This window comes from Pseudorasbora parva, chromosome 13 (genome assembly GCF_024679245.1).
Source record: "Pseudorasbora parva isolate DD20220531a chromosome 13, ASM2467924v1, whole genome shotgun sequence".
NCBI classification, from domain to species: Eukaryota; Metazoa; Chordata; class Actinopteri; order Cypriniformes; family Gobionidae; genus Pseudorasbora; species Pseudorasbora parva.
In genome coordinates, this window is record NC_090184.1 from 2,644,570 (window position 1) to 2,669,107 (window position 24,538).

General features: G+C 39.7%; 1 protein-coding gene across 1 annotated transcript in view; it reads right to left on the reverse strand.

The window, feature by feature from the left end:
• The window catches only part of cfap74 (cilia and flagella associated protein 74), an 89,107-nt gene that overhangs the window by 44,942 nt on the left and 19,627 nt on the right, over nt 1–24,538 (reverse strand). Inside the window, exons 14-21 of the mRNA XM_067412964.1 lie at nt 22,546–22,612; nt 21,205–21,294; nt 20,849–21,097; nt 18,688–18,790; nt 17,292–17,407; nt 15,400–15,522; nt 15,169–15,290; nt 12,128–12,256 (exon numbers count right to left, since the gene is read on the reverse strand). Coding sequence (XP_067269065.1) covers nt 12,128–12,256; nt 15,169–15,290; nt 15,400–15,522; nt 17,292–17,407; nt 18,688–18,790; nt 20,849–21,097; nt 21,205–21,294; nt 22,546–22,612 — 999 coding nt within the window. The remainder of the gene's footprint in view (nt 1–12,127; nt 12,257–15,168; nt 15,291–15,399; nt 15,523–17,291; nt 17,408–18,687; nt 18,791–20,848; nt 21,098–21,204; nt 21,295–22,545; nt 22,613–24,538) is intronic.

Genomic DNA, 24,538 nt, shown 5'->3' on the forward strand with positions numbered 1-24,538 from the left:
TACTCTGGTCTTAGTCTCGACTCAACATACTCTGGTCTCTGTCTCGACTCAACATACTCTGGTCTCTGTCTTGACTCAACATACTCTGGTCTCTGTCTCGACTCAACATACTCTGGTGTCTGTCTCGACTCAACACACTCTGGTCTCTGTCTCGACTCAACACACTCTGGTCTCTGTCTCGACTCAACATACTCTGGTCTCGGTCTCGACTCAACATACTCTGGTCTCGGTCTCGACTCAACATACTCTGGTCTCGGTCTTGACTCGGACTGAACATACTCTGGTCTCAGTCTTGACTCGGACTGAACATACTCTGGTCTCGGTCTCGATTCGGACTCAACATACTGTGGTCTCTGTCTTGAATCGGACTCAACATACTCTGGTCTCGGTCTCGATTCGGACTCAACATACTCTGGTCTCTGTCTTGAATCGGACTCAACATACTCTGGTCTCGGTCTTGACTCGGACTCAACATACTCTGGTCTCTGTCTTGAATCGGACTCAACATACTCTGGTCTCGGTCTTGACTCGGACTCAACATACTCTGGTCTCGGTCTCGAATCGGACTGAACATACTCTGGTCTCTGTCTTGACTCGGACTGAACATACTCTGTACTCTGTCTTGAATCAGACTCAACATACTCTGGTCTCTGTCTTGACTCGGACTGAACATACTCTGGTCTCGGTCTTGAATCGGACTCAACATACTCTGGTCTCTGTCTTGACTCGGACTGAACATACTCTGGTCTCGGTCTTGACTCGGACTCAACATACTCTGGTCTCGGTCTCGAATCGGACTCAACATACTCTGGTCTCGGTCTCGACTCGGACTCAACATACTCTGGTCTCAGTCTCGACTCGGACTCAACATACTCTGGTCTCAGTCTCGACTCGGACTCAACATACTCTGGTCTAGGTCTTGACTCGGACTGAACATACTCTGAACTCGGTTTCGACTACAAAACTGCAAGAAGTCGAAGAGTAGGCTAAATGTTTAGGTTATTTTCAGTTTAGAGTGAAGGATTCTGCACATTTTAGGCAGCGACTAAAGGTGGCAAAGAATTGAAAATACGGAGAGAACGGCACAACAGAAAATCTGAAAAACCTCTGTGTTTGTAGTCAACATTTGAAACTGGGGACAACAAACAGTATTTTAGGGAAAACGGAGGCTAAAAAAAGCTGAAAGAAATTGCAGTTCTGTTAGCTCTGCCTGAAGAAAAACACCGTAGCATACAGGTAAGAAAGCTGTTGTGTAGTATTTTTACCATAATGCTGTTTAAAGAGCAGACAAAGCACAAAACAGTTTCAGTAATAGACCTACTCTTACAATAACTGTTCTGTTAATAACCCCCTGACGATCTGACTGTCAGTGGGGTAGGGGATAAAACATGTGCAAGTACAATCTGTAGTTTCATGAAACTTGGATCTTTTCAAAAGTTTTGCATCATCTGGCAGAATTTTGCTGAAAATTAACATTAATTTTTTTGTGGAGGTAAGACTGAGTAAGTTTTAACATTGTTCATCGTGTTGAAAATGTCTTAATCTTAATTGGATTTTTGGGAAATGCATGTAAAAAAAGTTTGGAACATTTGTAATCTTGCACAAAGGGCAACTCTTAAGAGCTCAGATCTCTCGTTATTGGTAAGTACGGAAGTTCTGATGTGTTTTATTTGGTTATTCTGTTGCTAGCCTGTTGAAACTGTGGCTTTGTTGTACACTGTAATATCATAAAGCTTTTATATCAAACCTATGTTTGTGTGTAAAGGATTACTACAACAACAATAAAGAGGATTTACCATTCGCATCTCAAAGGATGGAAATGGACAAATGACATCTGTCAACGAACTGTTTGTTTTCTTTAGCACATAATTTGAGCAGCATCACAAGGATTAACCATCCACAAACAGAAGTGTGCAGAAACACAGTCTAGCCATTTACATGCTATCTATCCCAGTGTTTACATAGCAAATGAGAGGATGAGTAGAGCGCTCAGCAGAGCGAGCACATTGGCACAAACGCATTTTCAGAGATTTGGGGGGAGGGGATCATAATATATGATGATGTTAAAACACAATGGCTTTTATTTACAACCAAAAACAATTTTTTTTTGTGATAAAAATGTAGGGGGAAACAGTTATTTTGTTTTTGACTCAATTTGTAAAGTTACTCTTAAGGACTCATATCAATAATGTATATATGAATGTTTGCGCTCACTAGTTCACTTTCATAAATACAGTTGTACAAATATTTGCAAACCTTTATGCAGTTTTTTAGTCTTGTGTGACTCTTTAGCTCCGCCCACTGCACACCTCCACGAGCTTGGCTGTTTTCTGAAGAATCGGTTCAGAGTATCTGTCTTCTACTGTATAAATCTGATAAACTAAAGACTCTTGGGAGATATGAAGGATCAACACTACTCTATAGATACTCAAGATTAACATGAGACTGGCAGAAACTGTGTGTGTTATGACCCTTTAAGCGTATCAGTAGATGTAATCATCATCACTGGAGAAACACAGCTGTCTGATTCGAATGAGCCACAACACAGACATGAATGATTAAGGCAAAAAGAGTATATGCCTTCAGATAGCAGAAATCAGAGTGAGCTTCAGAAGGAGAATAAGAAACAAAGTCACTTTATCATTTTAACACACGGTGTTCAGTCATGTCTGTGTTTTGTTCAGTAATGGCGGAGTTAATCAATCAATCAATCAATCAATCAATCAATCAATCAATCAATCAACTTTATTTATATCGCGCTTTTACAGTGACGATTGTCTTAAAGCAGCTTCACAGTGTTAAACAGGACAATATTGCAACAAAATTAGATTTGGCTGTACAGTCGTTCTGGAGAAAACAGTGATGTTATCAGCTTATTTTAATTTATCATATAGCGACAATGTTGGCAGATCAGTATTATAGTTTATAGAGTTTATTATCTTATATTAAAATAAGACCTAAATAATTATTTTTAATTGTATATTTAGTTGAATAACTTAGATCATAATTTTAGTGTCCCCAACTGAGCAAGCCAAGCCAAAGGCGACCAAAGGAACCGAAACTCCATCAGGGCATGATGGAGAAAAATAAACCTTAGAGAAACCAGACTCCGTTCTCCTCTGGCCTATTCACACACCGTGGAGGATTATTATTCTGGCCACCTTACCGGTCAGAAATCATTTTAGATCAGAATATTCAAAATTTCTGGGTATCACGCAAGAGACGGGTTTATTGAGGATGGCGTGTTGATTACACAAGAGTATGAATATTTTCCTCCCTCTACGCGGGGGAGTGGTAATAGTAACACAAACTAACAATGAACAACACTTCTACATCATTTACTCATCTCAGTCAACATTAACTGATCCATTTTAAAATGCACTGTGGACTTATGTGAACAATGAGCAATGATAACTAACATTAACAAAGATGATTCCGTTCTGAAATTGCTTATTGTTTGTTTATGTTAGCTGTAACTAATGTTAAAAAAGAAAAGAAAACTTATTGTAAGGTCCTTGAGTTATGCTTAAAACAAGACAAATCAAAATTACTGTGTTGCTTGACAAAAGCCAACACACTGATCTAGACTATTTAAAGGGGGGGTGAAATGCTGTTTCATGCATACTGAGCTTTTTCCACTGTTAAAGACTTGGATTCCCATCCTAAACATAGACAAAGTTTCAAAAACTAATGTTGGACGTTTGATGGAGTATTTCTGTGTCAAAAATACTCCTTCTGGTTTCTCACAAGTTTCAGAGAGTTTTTTTCGAGTATGGGTCGGCTTGACGTTAATAGATCGGAAGGTCCTTGTATGGGCCGTACGGGCTCTTCTCCCGGTAGGGTGCGCACGCGTGACTAGAGCGAGAGAGGAAATGCACGGCCATAAACACTCGCTCAGCTGCAGATCCAGTCGTCCGTGAACACTTATGATGCGCCGCGCTCCACTTTATTCTTATGGGTGATATCAAGCAACTTCAACGCTTCAGCACAGCATTCTGGGAAGGCAGCGCTGCATTTGAACCGATTTGAACGCAGAAATGACAAGAAGCTTCACACCATCGCTTCAGTCGCGTCTCAAAGTGGATTTCCACCGTTCACTGCTATCACAGGACTTCACCAAATCATACCAAAGTGTGTTTTTGACGGAGCGGTCCCAGCGATAAAGGTTCGGTCCTGCTTTGGAAGCAGCCGGTGAGTAAAACTGCTTCAGATGTCTCTGCTGTCGGCTATCGTCGCGTGAGTAAACATCAGTAAACGACACGATCGCGTGCTTCGTCATTCAAATGCGCTAACGGACTCCATTGTTGTTCTGTATAACGTTACACTAGTCTGACGTGCAAAACCGTTTTGCTTGCTACTGCTAAGGTTTAGTCGCATACAATAGTCCATAAACCGAATCATGTCCTCATAAACTGCGAGTAAAGACACACAAATGTTGACAGGCCACTAAATACAGTCCATACCACAGAGACGGACGTCCTGCTGTTTCTCCTGTTCAATTTATTTCAGCCTGATTCTGGATCACGTATTAGCTGAATCCGATCGATAGCATACATGGGTTTCTCCACGCTTGAGGACGTCACCGCTTTGCGCGCGCTCGTCATTCTTTAGCTCCGCCCACTCGATACGCCTCCAAGCGCTCGTTTTTTTCCGGAAAGACTCGGTACAGCCCATATTTCTTTTATAAATATAATAAAACTAAAGACTTTTCGGAGATATGAAAGATGCAGTACTACTCTATAGGTACTCAAGATTGACATGAGATTGACTGAAACTGAGTGTTTCACCCCCCCTTTAAGCTAATTATTATTCTTAGCAAACATGTAAACACTATCTCCACTTAGGACAAGCTACAACCACCAAACTTGGCTCAGACTCAAGTTGCTTTATGATTTCAGACTGACCCGACTTACGGTTTTCATTAAACATAGACGAAAAGTCCCTACAATAAGACTTAATCGAGTATTTAAGCCATCACTAGCAAAGTCTAATGATTATCCTATGTTAACAACATGTTAATTCATGCTAACCTGCAAAAACATGCTAATTCAAGTTAACAGCATGCTATGTTAACAATGAGCCAAGAAATGCTAGTAAAATGCTACACATGCTAGAAAAGTGTTAAATGTGCTAAAAGACAGCTAGCAATGTGCTAGCTAAGTGTTAAATCATGCTGACAACATGCTAATTAATGTTAGCAATGTGTTAAAACCCGTTAATTAGCGGTGTGCTTAATTGAGCTGGCAACATACTAAAACATGCTAGCAGCATGGTTATTCATGTTAGCAAAATGTTCAATTGTGAAAATTACTTGTTAAAACATGTTAGGAAACATGCAAAATAATGTTAGAAACACGCTTATTTCTGTTAAGAGTGGCAAAGCGTTAAATCATGCCAGCAATATGCAAATTCATGATAGCAATGTGTTAAAGCCTGTTAATTCATGTTAGCTGTGTCAAATTGAGGTAGCAACATAATAAAAAATGCTAGCATGCTAATTAATGCTAGCGAAAATGTTAACTCATACAAACAACCTGCTAAAACATGTTAGCAAACATGTTAAATTATACTAGAAACATGTTTAGAATTTGTTAAAACATGTTAGCAAAATGCTAATTAACATTAGCAATGTACTAAAACATGCTAATTCATGTTAATACGCTAAAAGGTAAAAGATGTTAAACAACATGCTAATTAATGTTAGCAATGTTAAAACAAGCTAGAAACATGCTAATTCCTGTTAATAACATGCTAGCCAAAGGGTAATTAATGTTGACATGTTAATTGATGCTAATCATGTGTTAAAACATGCTAGAAAAGCAACATGCTAGCAAAAAATGTGTTAATTCATGCTAACAATATCGTTCCTTCTCCTTCCACTTCGCTAAATGTATATACTTTATGTGCTTACCTTGCACTTTTACATTATTATTATTATTATTACACATTTCCACTTGGTTTTGATTGGTCAGTCGTGGTATTGAACTGTCAAATACTTTAGAAAATTTAACCAGTGTCCATGGCAACACAACAGTATTTTCTTATATCATTCTTGCATTATTGGTGACTTTACTATTGCAAGTGATTCTAATCAAAATAGGCCTTATAAGACATTATTAGTTTTATACTGAGCGTAAAACCTTTGATGCATGGATGGATGCAACTGCAGTCTCGTGAAATAATATAGAATCATAGAGATGGATCACATCCATCCACAAAATAAGCTCCCAATCATCCCGTCAGTGTTTTAATTAGCAATAATGGCAGACTGACTGCATGTGATCCTTCCAATCAATCACAATCAAGTATTCCAGAGAGCCGTGCAATGACATCCCATAAACACAGCCCCCAAAAGGCTCCAGTGAGAATGAGCTGTGTGAAGAGCATTATATAAGCAGGAGTCAAGACAGATCTGTGGGTTTGGATCACAGGAGACAGAAAGAGAGAGAGAGAGAGTGAAATGGTGCGGACACTATTAATGCAGTTTTAATCTGCATTTTAAGCCCTCTCAAGCAGATTAAAGCAGTTTCACTTCCCCCACTGCAGCACGTCAGGGCCACAAAATGTTCCTTTAACTTTTATCATGTAATGCGGCTTCATCTGACCTCAAATCAGCTTAGCTCTCAATATTCCACTCTGTCAGAAGAAAATGTGGGCGAGGAGAAGGGCACCACACACACACACACACACACACACACACACACACACACACACACACACACACACACACACGCACACACACACGGGATCCGACGGCACTGCAGCACAGCGCGTTACAGTTAAAAATATCTCAGCAGCCTCATTCAAATTCAGCTCCTAAATGTCCACATGCTTCTCTCGGGAGAGATTTTCTTGATGGTTCGAGGGCTTTATGTTGCGAGATGCTCCTATGATACAAGTTACAAGGTATATTTCAAGGAAGGGAATGGTTTATTTTACACAACCGTCATGTTTTATGTTTATTGCTTGTTTTTGTATCTAAATCCGTCCTTGTGATTGTCATGTTTTGTACATGTTCTGCTTATGTCTGTTTCTAGGTTAGTTTTCTAGGCCCCGTCCACACTCAATCCGATCTTTTTTTCCCCCTCGTTTCAAGAAATATATACGTACACACAAGAGCACTAAAACCGACTCAAAACGATGTAGTATACATGCCAGGCCAGTGTGTGGCGCTGTAATTCTGCCACAGAAATACACTAAAAACGGGGCTGTGGCTAGAAGGGGTACAGCAATGGTAGGAGTTTGAGACAAAATCGTACAATAGAATAATAAATAAATTTGCAACTTGCCAGATGTGTTGTATTTATGCCTACACCTACCCCAACATGCATTACTGTAAGGGTAAGTACAGTAATTAAATGACGCAATATTGATATGCCCGGTGCCCGTAGCTGTATCCCTTCTAGTTTTTCCATTCGTTTTTCATGTGCGGGACGCGGTGTGATGACATCACCGTTTCTTAAAATATACGGATTGGCTGCGTTTACACATGGGAGGCTATTTTCATAAACGGACATTTTCAACCTCTCCAGTTTGAAAAATAACATCGTGCACAAGTACCCGTGTATATATGCCGTCAAGAGCATGCCAAACCTGTAGGTGGCGGTGTAATGAGAAGCTCAAGCCCACGTAAGCCAATCAGAATCCCGGCGCTGCTGGCGGTGACGCCGTCTGGTTTTTCATGTCGGAGGGAGTTGTTGTTGCAAAATTGCTGACCTCCGAGCATTCATTCATCTCTGCTCCTCGACATAATGGAGCAGCTGTATTTGCAAATGCAAACACACGAGAAAAGTTTGCACCAACATAAATGCGACTGCTACTCTGAACGCTTCCATGATCACATGTAAACATAGGTCGCACTTTTGACGTAGATGCGAACTCTGGCGCATAGTGTGACGTTGGCTGCCTAAACACCTGTTTGTTAGCCTAGAAATCTAGACGCACCCTAGCGGCAGCAAATTTAATTTGCCCGCAAGTGTGGTCTAGCAACTCTCAATTCCTATCTGAGCTGTATTCCTCAGAATCTGGACGGCCCAATCACATCGTGTATAGAGTCGGCGGGCGGGGCCATAATGACGATGGCCGAGTTGCATTTGCGTGCTTCTAGTAACACAGAAACTGGCGAACGGCGGCGGTCTTTCGAATCAGCTCTGCCTGCGCCTCCGGAAGACTTGGAGTTAAGCTTTCCTCTGAGAAAAGAACAAAGAGCGGCACTGAAGTCATTCTTAAAAAGGGAAGATGTGTTCGGAGTTTAGCCGACCGGATACGGTGAATGTTTAATCAGTCAGCGAGCTCCCCTTCACCGTCGTTGCTGCTCCGGTTGGTGTACCGCTATCCTATCGCGTGCAGAGGGAGTTTGAAAGACAACCGTTTATCCCGCCCCTCGGATTGAGCTGTCTATGGTGAGTTTCCAGACCAAACATCTTGATGTGGGTCTGGCTTGTCAGGCTCCCTGTTTGTCTCAGTTTATATACAAACGTGCAAACGAAGATTTTCAAAATTTCCACTCAGGCCGGAGTTTTTAGAAAGACTCGTTTTCAGAGGTGAATTCTCCGTTTGCGTGTAAACGAAGGGCACAAACGAAGGGAAATGTCTCCGTTTTTAAAAATAACAATGTACGTGTAAACAGGGCCCTAGTTTGTTCTGTTCTTATGGTCACTGATTGGTTTAGTTTTGTTCAGGTGTTTAGTTAATTAGCCCGTCTCATTTGCTGTCTGTAGAGGGTATGTGCTTGACGTCACCGTCGGCCGGAGTGACTGCGGTTATGCCCACTGAGTGGCAAAAACACTGAGCTGCAGCATTGATTTACAGCATGAATGCCGCACAAAACACATCTAAAACAGAAGAGAGCTTTGAGATCGACTGAACAAACAGATTTGACCAGAAATCTGAGGTGTATTTCTACAGACTGCCGAAAGCTGCAGAAAAGAGATGCTTTCAAATAGTTTACTGCAGGTCCCTGAAACAACTGGACTGGCAGGGAAACGTGGATTTGCAGTAATTATTTTGAGTCAATATGTTGAATTTTGGGGTAAAATCATACGATATAGATCATTTTGTTATATATTGCATTGACAACTCATCAATTAAATATATTTACCATCTTATATTCTGCATAAATTGGATGTTTTTACTGACATACTGACAAAAACTATACAAGTTTTAGGGCTTGACAATATGACGATATATAATTGATCACCTGGATTTAGACCTACCTATCAGGCCAAAATCAGGTTCATGTAAATGTCAGATCTGTAAAAATACACCTCAGATTTCTTGTCAAATCCGGTTGTTCAGTCGATCTCAAAGTTCTTTCCCGTTTTAGATGTGTTTTGTGCGGCATTCATGCTGTAAACCAATGCTGTCGCTCAATGTTTTTGCCAATCAGTGGGCGTAACTGTCTCGGGACTAAACTCTGGTGCGCTTCGAATTAAATATACATCACAAATAAACAAAAACAGGACATGAATGCTCAAGCATATACAGTCTTGTTCAAAATAATAGCAGTACAATGTGACTAACCAGAATAATCAAGGTTTTTAGTATATTTTTTATTGCTACGTGGCAAACAAGTTACCAGTAGGTTCAGTAGATTCTCAGAAAACAAATGAGACCCAGCATTCATGATATGCACGCTCTTAAGGCTGTGCAATTGGGCAATTAGTTGAATTAGTTGAAAGGGGTGTGTTCAAAAAAATATCAGTGTGGCATTCAATCACTGAGGTCATCAATTTTGTGAAGAAACAGGTGTGAATCAGGTGGCCCCTATTTAAGGATGAAGTCAACACTTGTTGAACATGCATTTGAAAGCTGAGGAAAATGGGTCGTTCAAGACATTGTTCAGAAGAACAGCGTACTTTGATTAAAAAGTTGATTAGAGAGGGGAAAACCTATAAAGAGGTGCAAAAAATGATAGGCTGTTCAGCTAAAATGATCTCCAATGCCTTAAAATGGAGAGCAAAACCAGAGAGACGTGGAAGAAAACGGAAGACAACCATCAAAATGGATAGAAGAATAACCAGAATGGCAAAGGCTCAGCCAATGATCACCTCCAGGATGATCAAAGACAGTCTGGAGTTACCTGTAAGTACTGTGACAGTTAGAAGACGTCTGTGTGAAGCTAATCTATTTTCAAGAATCCCCCGCAAAGTCCCTCTGTTAAAAAAAAGGCATGTGCAGAAGAGGTTACAATTTGCCAAAGAACACATCAACTGGCCTAAAGAGAAATGGAGGAACATTTTGTGGACTGATGAGAGTAAAATTGTTCTTTTTGGGTCCAAGGGCCACAGGCAGTTTGTGAGACGACCCCCAAACTCTGAATTCAAGCCACAGTACACAGTGAAGACAGTGAAGCATGGAGGTGCAAGCATCATGATATGGGCATGTTTCTCCTACTATGGTGTTGGGCCTATTTATCGCATACCAGGGATCATGGATCAGTTTGCATATGTTAAAATACTTGAAGAGGTCATGTTGCCCTATGCTGAAGAGGACATGCCCTTGAAACGGTTGTTTCAACAAGACAATGACCCAAAACACACTAGTAAACGGGCAAAGTCTTGGTTCCAAACCAACAAAATTAATGTTATGGAGTGGCCAGCCCAATCTCCAGACCTTAATCCAATTGAGAACTTGTGGGGTGATATCAAAAATGCTGTTTCTGAAGCAAAACCAAGAAATGTGAATGAATTGTGGAATGTTGTTAAAGAATCATGGAGTGGAATAACAGCTGAGAGGTGCCACAAGTTGGTTGACTCCATGCCACACAGATGTCAAGCAGTTTTAAAAAACTGTGGTCATACAACTAAATATTAGTTTAGTGATTCACAGGATTGCTAAATCCCAGAAGAAAAAAAAATGTTTGTACAAAATAGTTTTGAGTTTGTACAGTCAAAGGTAGACACTGCTATTTTTTTGAACACACCCCTTTCAACTAATTGCCCAATTGCACAGCCTTAAGAGCGTGCATATCATGAATGCTGGGTCTCATTTGTTTTCTGACAATCTACTGAACCTACTGGTAACTTGTTTGCCACGTAGCAATAAAAAATATACTAAAAACCTTGATTATTCTGGTTAGTCACATTGTACTGCTATTATTTTGAACAATACTGTATATGTGATGTTGCCCATCACAGTTCGGTACAGGCGTCAGAACCGCGTCTCCACACAGCAGATTTTTATTTGTGTGTGTGACGGTGGGATATCTGCTACTTGTTTGACTCCTTTACACATTTTATAAGCTCTTCACGAGTTCTCAGCCAGTCAAAATACCATCATATGGAGGTACTGTTTAGAGACCAGGCAGGAAAATCCAAGAGACAGGCAAACAGGGCAAATCCTTTAGGTCTGGTATCTTTAGGTTCAGTTTTAAAATTGCCAATGTGAACTATAACCGACCAGGACATTGGGCCCTATCACACACCCGGCTCAATGTGACGCAAGAGTGTTCTGCTAGTTTCAGCTCGACGCAGTTCTCATGTTCACGTCCAGCTCCTTGGTGTTTAAATATCAAATGCACTGGCGCATCTGCTCCCCCATCAGAGTGTGTGTGTGTGTGTGTGTGTGTGTTCCCCCATGCGCGTCTGGTCTGAACACCAGGTGTGTTCAGGAGCATTGTTGGAGCGTTGCTATTGTGAGGAACTGAAAACCACTGACCATTGACCAACACAAACCTGCTCTAAAGTCAATAGTGCAGTATTTCTGTGTTATTTAAAGGGTGTGTGAGTAATATGAGCCTAAAGGCAGAGCACAGCGATCATACACTCTGATTATTACACACACAGAGACAAGCAGCAGCACACACACATTTAAATATTAAAAATGAAAGGATTCACTTGCAAATTCCTCCATGTAAATAGTGAATTCGCCATTGAGTGAGCGCAACTGGTTTTTAAAGGGAAAGGGAGATGAGACTCGGATGCGCTTCAGATCCTGCACTAAGGTGATTAAAATAGGGCCCTAAATATTCAAACGAACCAAGTGAACTGAACTACAAGTAAAGTAATTCCCAACTTTGTTTAAATAACAATGAGAAACAGAAGAAAACCATATGTAAGCCACCCCATCAAGCAAAGATTTAAGTCTAGTATTATTTATCTAATTAAGTGTTGTTATCGAGGTCTACCTTGGCAGAAATTTCAGCTGAGCACTGAAGGTGGATTTGGCCTGGATAAATCCTGTTTTAGGTAGGATTGACATGTGGTTCCTCATCTCTTTACACACCTTGAATGTCAATCTGAGAGCTGAGCTGGCCCTGAGAAAAGAAAAAACACCACCACCAAATATTCCCATTCTCAATAGTTAGGAAATCAGACTGAAGGAAAAGACATTAGTACAGAAAGAACCAATATATTGATATCTGAAAGAGGACTCATTCTCAGTTTAAGTCAAACAGAATTACACTGCATTGTATAATCTAATATCCACAATGTATGTGTAATCCCAATCAAACATTGACTACGTTTCCATGGACAGCAGTAATCTAATAATTGACCTTATTCTAAATAAGACAATATTCTGATTAAGGTGTTTACATGAGTTGCTTTTAGAGTACTCCGTTCATGTTCCCGTTTTACATGTGATAGAACATAGATCGATTATGGCACGTCATTACGTCCCCATGCCACACTACGTTTTCCAACATCCAATCATAGCGTGACTTTGGCAGGTCTGTTAATTTTATGGGCTCAGGAAACTCGCTGTAACTTCACCTGCGGGTGTCGCTGTTGGACAGTGTTACTTTACATTAAGAAGTATAAAAATCACTCGTTTTTATAATGTTTTATATACATTTATGTTAATTTGTTTTTGTAACATTATGTATTGTCTCTTTCTGTTTTTTTGAAGAGACACTGCCCCTCTTTCCTCCTTATTGACAGCCTAAATTTAGAATAATAGCTTTATATAGCTTTAAATATTGAGGAAGCAGTGTTCAGAATGAACAGTCAAGCAAAACGCATGCCACCCATAGCAACGCTTTATGGCAACAACATTTCAGACTGACAGATACGTAAAAGATAAACAGGACTTTTCCGCCATTTGTTACTGTTGTGTACACGTTGTTATATTAATTATAATTCCAATTCTGTTTTATTGGCCACAATATTATCGATGATTGTTGAGCGGGGCACTTTTGATTAATTTTCAAAAAGGCAGACGCTCGAACCCACAAAGCCTCCTCTCTGCACTTCCCTGTTGTGTGTAACGTTATGTGTCCTGTCACAAAATGCGGCAAAATCTCCGACACGACCTTAATAATTAGATTAAGGTGTGTACATGTCTCCGATAATGCGACCAAAATAGGCATACTCCACATGTCTTAATCCGATTTATGTTTAGTTAGATTATGACTTTAATCAGATTAAGGTAATTAGAAATCGCTGTCTACATGGCAGCCTCTTAATCAGAGTATTGTCTTAATCAGATTAATATCGGAGTATTGTTGTCCATGTAAACGTAGTCATTGTCAGCAACACAACGAGACTCAGTATATGCCACTCATTCAAATCCACAAGAGCAGGGCTTTAAGGTATGCACCTTATGCATCTATATGGATCTAGAATAGATGACCCATTTTCCCCAATGTTGCCTGCAGCAAGAAGCTTCCAGAACAGCAGATATAATGGAAGTTCATCCTTTTAATAATCAGACTATGCAGAGCTATACTGAGAGGATCAGATCATTCAACTCACTGTTTTGAGGAGGCTCTACTTCACATTTAGTGAAGCAGCTTCAGATCAATTGATCAATGAATAAATGCCCAAGCCATCAAATAAATATTTACGTTGCTCTATAATGATGGTCCAGTTACTTGTGTAACCTCGTTTCCGTGAGATGAGGGATTGGGAAATTGCATCAGTAGCTGACACTATGGTTAAACCACCTTTCTCCGGAAATACTGAAGCCTTATTGAATCCTTCAGAGAACCAAGGTTACACTAAGTAATTTTCACTGCTATTTAAATGGCACCCAGCTTTGCTTTCCTCAAGATCAGACAAACATCCCAATTTCCAGGTTAACATTGTGCATTACTGACATCAAAGACTGGATAGAAAGTAATTTGAAAGTCCCTTTTGCAATGTTTTCAGAACAGCATTTTTTTCAGTCTTAGTAACTGCAATAACTTTGTCCTTAAATAAATCTGTATGTCATTAGCATAACAGTGGAAGTTAGCGTTTCATTCTTTGTCCAATTGGTAACATACAATTAGTGAAAAGAAGAGGGCCCAAGACAGAACCTTGAGGTACACCAGAACTGATGGATTTGGAGGATTATTTGCGCTTCTGGTAAACAATCAAATAAGCCAGTCAAAGGCTGTACCAGTTATTCCCATTGCTGAAAGCCGCAACAGGAGTTTCTCATGGCTAACAGTGTCAAAAGCTGAGCTGAGGTCAAAAAAAAGAAGAAGAAAGTGCTAAGAGAGCCAGAATCAGACACTAAAGTCCCTTTCACACTGCGATTCCGGCAAATACACGGATAATGCGACCCGGCATTTGTTCCCGGGCCGCTAGATTTGGTCCATTCACACTGCCAGCGAAATACCGTAATATGTGCGCTTTCACACACAACGCTTAACGGTCCCGGGTCGAGTTGACACGTGACATCCGGATGTGACATATAACGGCGAGCAATCTCAGCTTCAGAGCGGATAGTAAGGAGCTCCGTGGTCTCGACTTGTGTCCAGTTTGCGCACATTTCTGCTTTTTTAATTTTAGTTTCTTTTGTATACGAACACTCTCTGCGTTTAAAACACCGACGAGCTCTTCTGGCACTGCAGGGTTGTATTATTGAAAAAACAAGCTCTAGGAGTCGCACGATAACTACGTACACGTTGCGGCATTCGTTTCGGCTTTTGTTCACACAGCACTCGTCCCGGGTCGAATACCGCAATGTTACTAGGTCCCCGACCCGGGTTCAATTTGGTAATCAATCCCGGGACGTGGTTGCTTTCACACAGAAGGCGACCCGGCAATGCTCTGGGAATATTGCGGGTCCGACGTGCAGTGTGAAAGGGGCTTAAGAGGAGCTGAGGGAATGGGACATTTCATCAGCAGCACTAAATAAAAAATAACACATTTTGTATGATCCCTCTCACATACTTTTTCTTGCAACTGTCTATAATTCAATGGCAAATGTGGATCTTGTCTTGATAAAAATCTAATTCACCTGCTTTGAACTTCGATGCTGTCCTGATAAATTTGATCATACATGCAGATTTTCAGGTCAATGTTTGGCTTGGTCACCCACACAGGTGCGCTCTCTGCCACGCCACAAACCGAAACTACAATCTATGCATTCAGAAACAAGGAGAAAGGTCAAGTTTATATTTTATACCATTAAAGCAAATATAAAATATGTCAATATAAAACATTTTTTATAATTATGGGAAAACTCAACCGGTTCACAACCAGGTTGAGAAAACAGGATTTGGAAATCCAGTTTTGCCTCTCCCGGAATGGTTGGTGTGAAGATGATGGGTATTTTGACGCTCGTAAATGGTCCGACATCACCTTCATAAGCCTGTAAAGAGAAGACTAGTGTCACATTTCCACTGAACATTCACACCAATGTGAGATTCACTGCACAGTTTTCCAAACACTTTTGTCCAGCACAGAGATGATTTTGAAACAATGGAGGCCTCCAGGATGCCTATTTGCACCATGGGTAAACATTTGTCCGCTCACAAAGTAAAGTTTTTTCTTCAGTGAGTAAAATAAGGTTTCGATCAAGTTTTCAACAGTCCAACATTTGCAGTTAATGAACCGTTTGAAATAAAGGCAAAAAATAAGCACCTATTTAAGAGACTATGGCTGAATATGAAATCGCCCTCTATGCCCTCATTCACTATTCCCTACGTTAGTCCACAAATACAATTCACTTGAAGAAGTGAATGAAAATGAGTGTGTGAAGTCGGACAGCAGTTGTGTGTACATCGGCTGTACACTCGTTATTGCAGTGCATTGTGGGATTGAATGAGTGCACTCAATAACATCCACTATGGTCTCAGACACCACTACAAATGACTGTCCACTCAAATAATGCCCTATTTAAGGGTATAGGGGGCGATTTCGGATTTAGCCTATGTAAATATTATTGCACCCAAAGTTATTCCACTGGTTTGTTACTCTAGTTACTGATTATGGTCTGCACCTGTTTCTAGTTTGATTTATTATTATCCTGTGTATTTATGCTCCTTGGTTTCTTCAGTTCATGGTCGGTTATTGTCTTTAGTCGACAGAAACTTTAAGAAATTCACAAACAGACAACATAGGAGAATCAACAGGAGAATAACATTTAACCACATAAAATCATATGACACCGAACCAAGAATGGAGGAAACTGAGGACTAAATGATATACTGAGGCTGAATCTGAAATCGCCCCCTATACCCTTAAATAGGGCATTATTTAAGGGGACAGCCATTTGCAGTGTTGTCCAAAACAATAGTTGACGTTATTGAGTGCACTCATTCAATCCCACAATGCACCGCAATAACGAGTGTACAGCCGATGTACACACAACGGTTGTCCGAATTCACAAACTCGTTTTCAAACACTCCTTAAAATGAACTGTATTAGTGGACTAACGTAGGGAATAGTGACTGAGGGTTTAGGGGGCGATTTTGGATTCAGCCAGAGATAATGAGGGAACTAAATGAACAACAGGTGAACATAATCAGTGACTAAGGGAATTAATGCTGCGTTCCAGGCCGGTTTTTGAGCCCATAAGTCACATCAATTTTATTTATAGTACTTTTACAATGACGATTGTTTTAAAGCAGTTTCACAGTGTTAAACAGGAAAATGGCTGCCATTGTTGTTTCGCGGGCTATGTGACGTCAGAGCTTGTAACTGGGACTACATCTATCTAGTATGAGTTCGCAGGTAGAAAGTCACGGGTTTGACGGCCGTTCCAATGCACTTTCACGGGTAGAAGGAAAAACATGGGTTGCCTGGAACGCGGCATAAGTAGCAAACAGAACTAATAAAATGAAACCAAAACACAAGGAAACTAAACAGACTGAGTTTGTTACACTAGCAAAGCTGTTTTCGTTTGATTTATTTTCCCTGTACTTTAGATATTCTAAATTGTGTTAATAAAGAACTGCCTGTAAATAGATCCTTACATTAACTTCCCTCTCTACTGGACCTGAACATTACAGTAAGTGCTTTGGATAAATGTGTCAGCAAAATAAACTTATAAAATAAACTTTGAGAACCAGGCTCGATGCCTTTGCCTTACTTGATTTGTTTTCTTATATGTGTGTAAGCATGTCAGTGTGTTCATACCTCCTCGATGATAAACTCAGTGGGCTCATGGGTGCTCTGCTCCACTTTAGCATCCACTGATCCTGGATCAGCCGTCAAAACCTCACTAGGACTATGACTGCTGACAGGAGACACACCTGATATCACAGGCAAGGACAATTTACTAATAAAGAAGATGTACAAAATGTAAACATGTATGTACATAATAATGTCCAATTAAGATACATTCTGTTTCTTTTTATAGAAATAAGTCAGTTGTCAAAGTACGAAACACGAAAAAGTGGTACATCTTTATTTTTCATTAGATTAATCTATGTCTATCAGTACTTTTCAAATGTAATAAAATATAAGTATGTTTTATATTGGCCATTTCTATAGACTCTGCCAATTTTCGCAATGCATTCTGGAATTGTCTTCTCTGTCAAAGCGGTGTCTTAGAAGGCGGTGTAATTATGCTGACTATGTTTTGGATGCCGGATGCAGAAGGGATTAAGTCAGTGTTCAAAGAGCCTAAGTAACACTGAGGCATACCTGGCAACATTTGGGTATCAAAATCCAGGATAGATTGGGGGGGGGGGGGGGGGGGGGGGATTCGTAGGGCATAAGTCCTCACATAAACCCATAATAATAATACATTTTATTTGTACCTGTGCTCTTCCTACCTGTATAACAACTTAACAAGTAGGAAATATACAAAAATTGTTATCAGTTTGCACTGCATAAGTTATGAATTATATATAGATTAATCCTTATTAAAGATACTGAAGTTATTTACTTACAGAGCATATTTAGTGAGCAATTACTTTTGTTCTTTACATTGTCAACAAGTGGTTACTGTCACTTTAAAAGATCCTCCGCTGTCGCACATGATGCGGATGTGAGATGCTGAAGTCGCAGTTACAAAACTTACAAAAAGCGTGACTGTCCCCCACCCTGCTCCTCTGAAGAAAATTAAATTCGCTGTCCCATTGATCACGGTATTTACACGAGGGTTTGGGTGTTTTGGCGGGAGTGCCTTCCGTCTCTATCGTTACGTTCATCATCCGTCTCTGTTTTGTTTTTTGTTAATTTCCCGCGTTGTCACTTGTCATCTGACCTCACACACTAACCTCGCGACAACGGCCACTACAGTACTGTAGTAGGCTACTGCCAGTTATCAGGTTATCACGAGGCTAGTTACAGAGCTCAGATTGGAAATGTTTTTGTTTTTTTTACTCCGGTATTATTATTTTTTAATAGCACAGGTTAAAATACGGGAGATTTACGGAAAAATACTAATACAGGAGGACGGCGGGAATGAAGGGTAAAATACGGCACTTTACCGAGATTGTTGATTTTACATGTTTGCAACTAAAATGACAAATTTCAAATGTTTTAAATGAAAAAGCACTGTACCACCGGTGAAAAGCATTGTTACCTGGTCCGAGGTCAATGTGAGTGTTCTCCATGCCTGATGGGATTTCTGCTGTGTTCTCTGCGCTCAGACTGGCCATCTCTAAACTACCGCTTTGACCAGAATCCTGATCAAGACAAAGAGACCAGAATCTCACGAAACCTGTCAAGATCTGTCCGATGATATGTTTGCAATGTGACATTACAAGAACGTTTTTTTTGTTGTTGTCTAGTCTGTGGTGGATTTTTTTTTAATCATAGATGAAAATGAATTCTAACCATTATGCATGTGTTGCATGTTTGCTATGCCTGACTGTTAAAATCAACAGTACATCAAGCGTCAGGATGAAAGACATATGGGGTTATTTGAGTATGTGTAGAAAATTACAGGAGTGCAGAGATGCTGCCCTTGGACAGGGTTTAAAAGGGAACTCAGTTGTTTAGTCTGCAGTTAGCTCTTTGCAGACATTCAGGATGGCTGTACGACTGTGACTCTTTTCTTGTAAGAAAATAAATCTTCATAAAAACAATTGGCGAAGGTTTTTCTCTTATTCAGTGATGCAACTAAGTTAATTTTTGCCGCAACAAGGCCAACTCACACAGCACAGACAGATGCTGACAAACGTGAACAATTTCCAGATAACAGTACATCCTTATTTTATGTTCCACAACTCGACAAACAGCGATTGAACGCTGATGAAAATGAGCGGCAACAAACACCAACAGAAGCTGATCACACTGATCCAACAAAACCTGATGTGTCAGTTGTCTGTCAGTGCGGTATGGATTGGCCTTTGGAGAATTTTGAAAATCTAAATCACAATCACAATAAACTTTTCCCCACCTTTGGCAGAAATTTTCGACTTTCTGTGTTTTCACTGATATACGGTAGGGGGCGCTATTACACATCTTCTGAAAGAGTACTGAATCTCCTGATCACAGCACAGGTGAAGAAGAAGCAGAAACAAGAGCTATTATATGTAAACAGATGCATATGTGAAATAACAAGATCACTTATAAGACTGTGAAGCTTTGGGGGGTGTTGATGGACTCCATCTACTCCATCTGTGTTCTGATCATTGTTTTGAATCCCATCTGGATGTAGTCTTTAGCCCTATTCGGACGGTAATTGTCTCTCGTGTGGACATCCATAAAAATAAAAGTGCAGCCACCTCAGTGATAAACTCGTGCATTCGGATGGTGATTTATTCACGGTGGAGGTGCGAGTTTTGTGATCCTGCTCACCTGAGGTCTGTTGCATGAAGCTAGCTGAACAAACTCTGTTTTTTAGAGTAGGTTTAGAGTTGACAAATCCAGATAAATCCAACCTGGTTTAGATCAAGTTCAACAGTCTCTCAAAGCTTGGTATAAATCTCTGTCAACTCAGGTTTAATCCAGAGTTAGTGATTAACTCTGAAGCGCATGCACCTGAAAGTGTGACACGTGAGGCAAACAGCCAATCACAGTGTCCATTTGATTCCCTTCTCATTAGAGAGAAAGGGAATCCATTTTTTTCCCCAACATAAACTGCTTTAATTTGGAACGAGAGATAGAGGGAGTGTGGGTTTTACTTGCAGCTGATTGGTTAAGTTTGGGTTTGCGATCTCTAACCCAGATTAAAATCCGCTCCCGAGCAGGTTAGCCGTGTAGTGTAAGTAACTAAGGTGATGATCATTGATAAAAACCAATCCAACTTCATAAGGCTGAAAACCCAGAGTTTGCTCAAACTAACCACAAACTTACCGGGGTTAAAGAGTTCATCAACACCCCAAAAAGCTTCACAGTCCTAGAGCTCGTACTGGATTGACATTTCACTCAGTCAAATTAGGCAGTTTTGATTTATATGCCGTTAATATTTGAGGATCACATTATTTTACTTTGTGTGATATTGCTTGTTTCTGCTTCTTCTTCGCCTGTGTTTTGATCAGGAGATTATGTACACTTTCAGGAGATGTGTAATAGTGCTCTCTTGCATATAACAGTGAAAACATGGAAAGCTGTAAATCTATCAATGGCAGGGAACGAGATAAATAACTCACATCATGCATCATGGGGATCCATTAGATTTCGACTGAAATCACGATGAAAGCTTACTGCCACATTATTCCACTTCCTTAAGCATTTATTTAAAAAGTAAAAAGTAAAAAGTTGGCAACCCTAGCCTAATATATTTTTGTGAGATTTACCCATTTTGAAGAGTTAACATAACCAGAATAACTAAATCCCAAATTACAGGACTTTCTCGCTCCCTCTGTAGTCGCATCAGTGTTATTCACCAGTGTGCTCGTGAAGGTTCGCTGAAGGGGTCCGTTGGAGACGCCTGTCAGTGTGTAACGAGTGTCTAGAGCCCCTCTGTTGGTCATGGTGATTACTCGTGAAACTCTCTGTCCCACCACATGAGTGCCAAAGTCCACAAAACAGTGATCAACAACCATCTGGGGAAAATGGGAAATAATGGTATTTTCAAGAAAATACATTAACAACCCACCATGACCTCATAAAAAGCATATCTGTTTTTAATCACGTGAAACATCTCATTTACCTCACACTTTTTCTTGGAGCACTTGATGGCCACAGAAAACATGCCAGTAGCCGACTGGAAGTGAATCATACCATCCAAATCCACATCGAGCTACAACAAATGTAGATTTTCGATTACAGTGGAGCATTCACTGATCAATTTAATTTTTTTTACAAATAAAGGGAAAACACATTGAGTTTCACTTTATTTTGATGGTCCCTTCAACACATTCTGTTCACTATAATTAGAGAGTTAAAGAGATTTAAGTGCTAGTGGAGTATTAGTAAACTGGTGGGGTTATGGTTAGAATAAGTTGACATGTAATAGCAAAGTTACTTATAATGAGTAGAATGTCTGTTGGAGGACCACCACAATAAGCAGATATTAAAAGGGAATGTGCACACAGAAATGAAAAAAATGTTTATCTGCTAACCCCCAGGGCATCCAAGATACTAGTAAAAAAGTATTGACTTCATGTGAAATTGGAGTTTCAACTAGTAAGAAATCAATTACTGATATTAACGATTGAATTTGAATGGCAGCCTATGGTGACGTTTAACTAGTGAAATATCATTACAGATATCAAAAATGTATATAGGTGATATATTTATTATATACATTGATAGTTTTTGCTAGCGAAAATGTAATTGTTGATATCAAAAACTGATGTAAATATGTTCCCCGTAAAGAACACCTTCATTTTTAAGTAACTGTCATGTCAATTGAGTTTTGTGTTTGGGTCAACACGGCTGGCTCTTAAATTTGCACTTGTCTTGTCTAGATCTCATTTCTGCCAATTAATGCACATCCTTTCTATTATAAGAAAGCCTTCTAAAGGGCCACTCACACTGACAATAATAAAACCACTGAAAGCCAATGATGATCAGTGAGAGTTGATGATTTATTGCTATGTAATGTGGGCGTTTCCATGCCACTCAACATAGTTTTACTTATGCAAATTATCAGTGACACATGAACAGGATTCAGTATGAAGAGACTGATCAGCTCCCTGATTTAATTTCCCTAAAATAGTCCTAAAGCTGCTCAGTGTTAGGCATTAACACACTATAGACAGATTTTCTGAAAAGATGTGTATTGTGAAAAGTGTAATACAAATGACTATGACAAAGCAACTACCAATGAGAGTAAAATCAGCGGAGCTCACGTGATCCATCAATCCCATGTTACTGTGAGTAATTACTCTGTTCTCAATGATTTATCTCTACCCACATGCAGGGATATAATAAAAACGATGTTAAAACTAAATCTAATTTTCTCCACCAAAGCATCTCATGAGACCTACAGAGTGAAGCAGAGATATATTTGTTACAAACACCAGATGTGGAGTGGAGAAAAACTTACCAAAGGTCTAAATATAGCCTCCAGTTCACAAGCCATGCCTGCAGACATGGGCCCTGGTGGCTCGAAACTGTAAGAAAACAGGTCACACACTTATTAAATTAGTAAAGAAAAGCAAACAGCTCGATAGGCGACTGTTTAATATATTCCCAGTTTGTGTGTGTTGTTTACGACACGTTACATTTATGTTGCACAAGCATGAACGTCTGTGTTAATTATCTGTTAGAATAGAGATTTATACATCATAACAAGCATACATGTTGCACTAAAAATCACAATTAGTTGTTCACAGTTGCTGTAACTGATTTTAATTGATTTGCAGACTCATACATTTACCTGAACATTTGTAATTTTTTTGTTAAATCAAGTTTGTTAAAGGGTTACTTCAGCGATTAGCATATAGCCTTTTATCAGTAGAAACCCTGCAGTATATTCAAATGATTGTGCTTCCCCCCCTCATATCCCCCTGAGACAAGAGATTTATGCATTTTATTACTGGAAAAATTCCTCCTATGATGCAAATTGACGATATTTGCATCATAGGAGGAATGTTTGGCCAAAGGCTAAAGACTACAGCCAGCAGAGGGAGCCATTTCTGCATGTTTTGAACCCGCGCATGGAGGATGGAGATCACACTCAGAGCTCAGCTCGCAGCTACAGGCACTCATTTAAACGGAGCTATGGTGAGCAATGTAAGTCTTCTAACTTCTCAAATTAATTTCTATGAAAGTTAAGCTTGCAAAGGCATGAACTGAAAGGCGCCAGACTGAACTCGCTTTGTGAATGTATGCCGCGAGTGTAGTCGTGATTACCTCAGCTCTCATCACGAGAGCTCATTAGCTCATTTATCTGACTCCTGCAGTTAGTGCTCAGTGCTGTGATACTCGTGCGGTGACTCACTCATTATATTGAACACACACGTTCAGTTTTTAATTGTAATGTCTTCTCCAACTCAGTCACAGTAATCCAGTAGCGGTGGCTTTGGGAGTGGCCTCACAGGGCAGCGAAGCATTCTGGGAATTGTAGTCTTTCATCCCCATTAGACAAAAATAAATTTTCTGTCTTTTCTCAGTCTAGAAGGCACCAAATTAAAAAATAATTTCAAATTTCTACTACATTGATGACCCAGTTTAAATACAGATTCATCTTCCCAGCGCTGAAGTACCCCTTTAACTGTACTGTGTGATGGTCAATTAAGACTCAAATCACTGAGCATCTGAAATTAGTGTGGGTTCTCTAGTAAAGTGCAGATGTGTACGCAACGGCTCCACCGTAACAAGAATAACAATGTTCAACAAGACATTTAAGATTATTAAATTATATTTACAAATAATTTAAAGGGAATATCAACACTTTAGTTTAGGGTGCAATTCTCACTATCAACTAGTTGCTTATGAGCATGCATATTACTAGGATATTGGCTGTTTATTAGTCCTCATAAAGCACATATTAATGCCTTATTCTACATCCCTTAATCCTGCACTTAACAACTACCTTACTTACTATTAATAATAAGCAGTAATCTAATTAGGAGTTTATTGAGACAAAAGTCCTAGATAATAGTACAATTTGGAGAATTGTATTTCATTAATCTGCATTAACATTGTGCGTATATATTTTATCTTGCCGTATTTTTGATCCATGCTAGCTATAAACGTGTCAATTGCAATTTTGAGTGTAAATCCCGCATTTATATGTAAATGTCACTTCCAAAATTGAACAGTTTTTAATTGGTCGTCGGTCCTCTTAGCACCATGAAAAACAAAACTTTAATGCAATGAAATACATATAGCCTCGGAAACACAAAAGAGCGCTCAGAGTCACTATAAAGCTGTCACTTATCTCAGTTTGTGCTCTCACAAAGGTCCAATAAAATCAATAAAGTTGTCTACAATGCATAATTAATGGCTTACTTATATCCAAAAATCTGTTTGTTAATGAGAGGATTCACATGTACAGAACTCAGCACTGAGCAAAAACTCTTTTGACCGTTTTG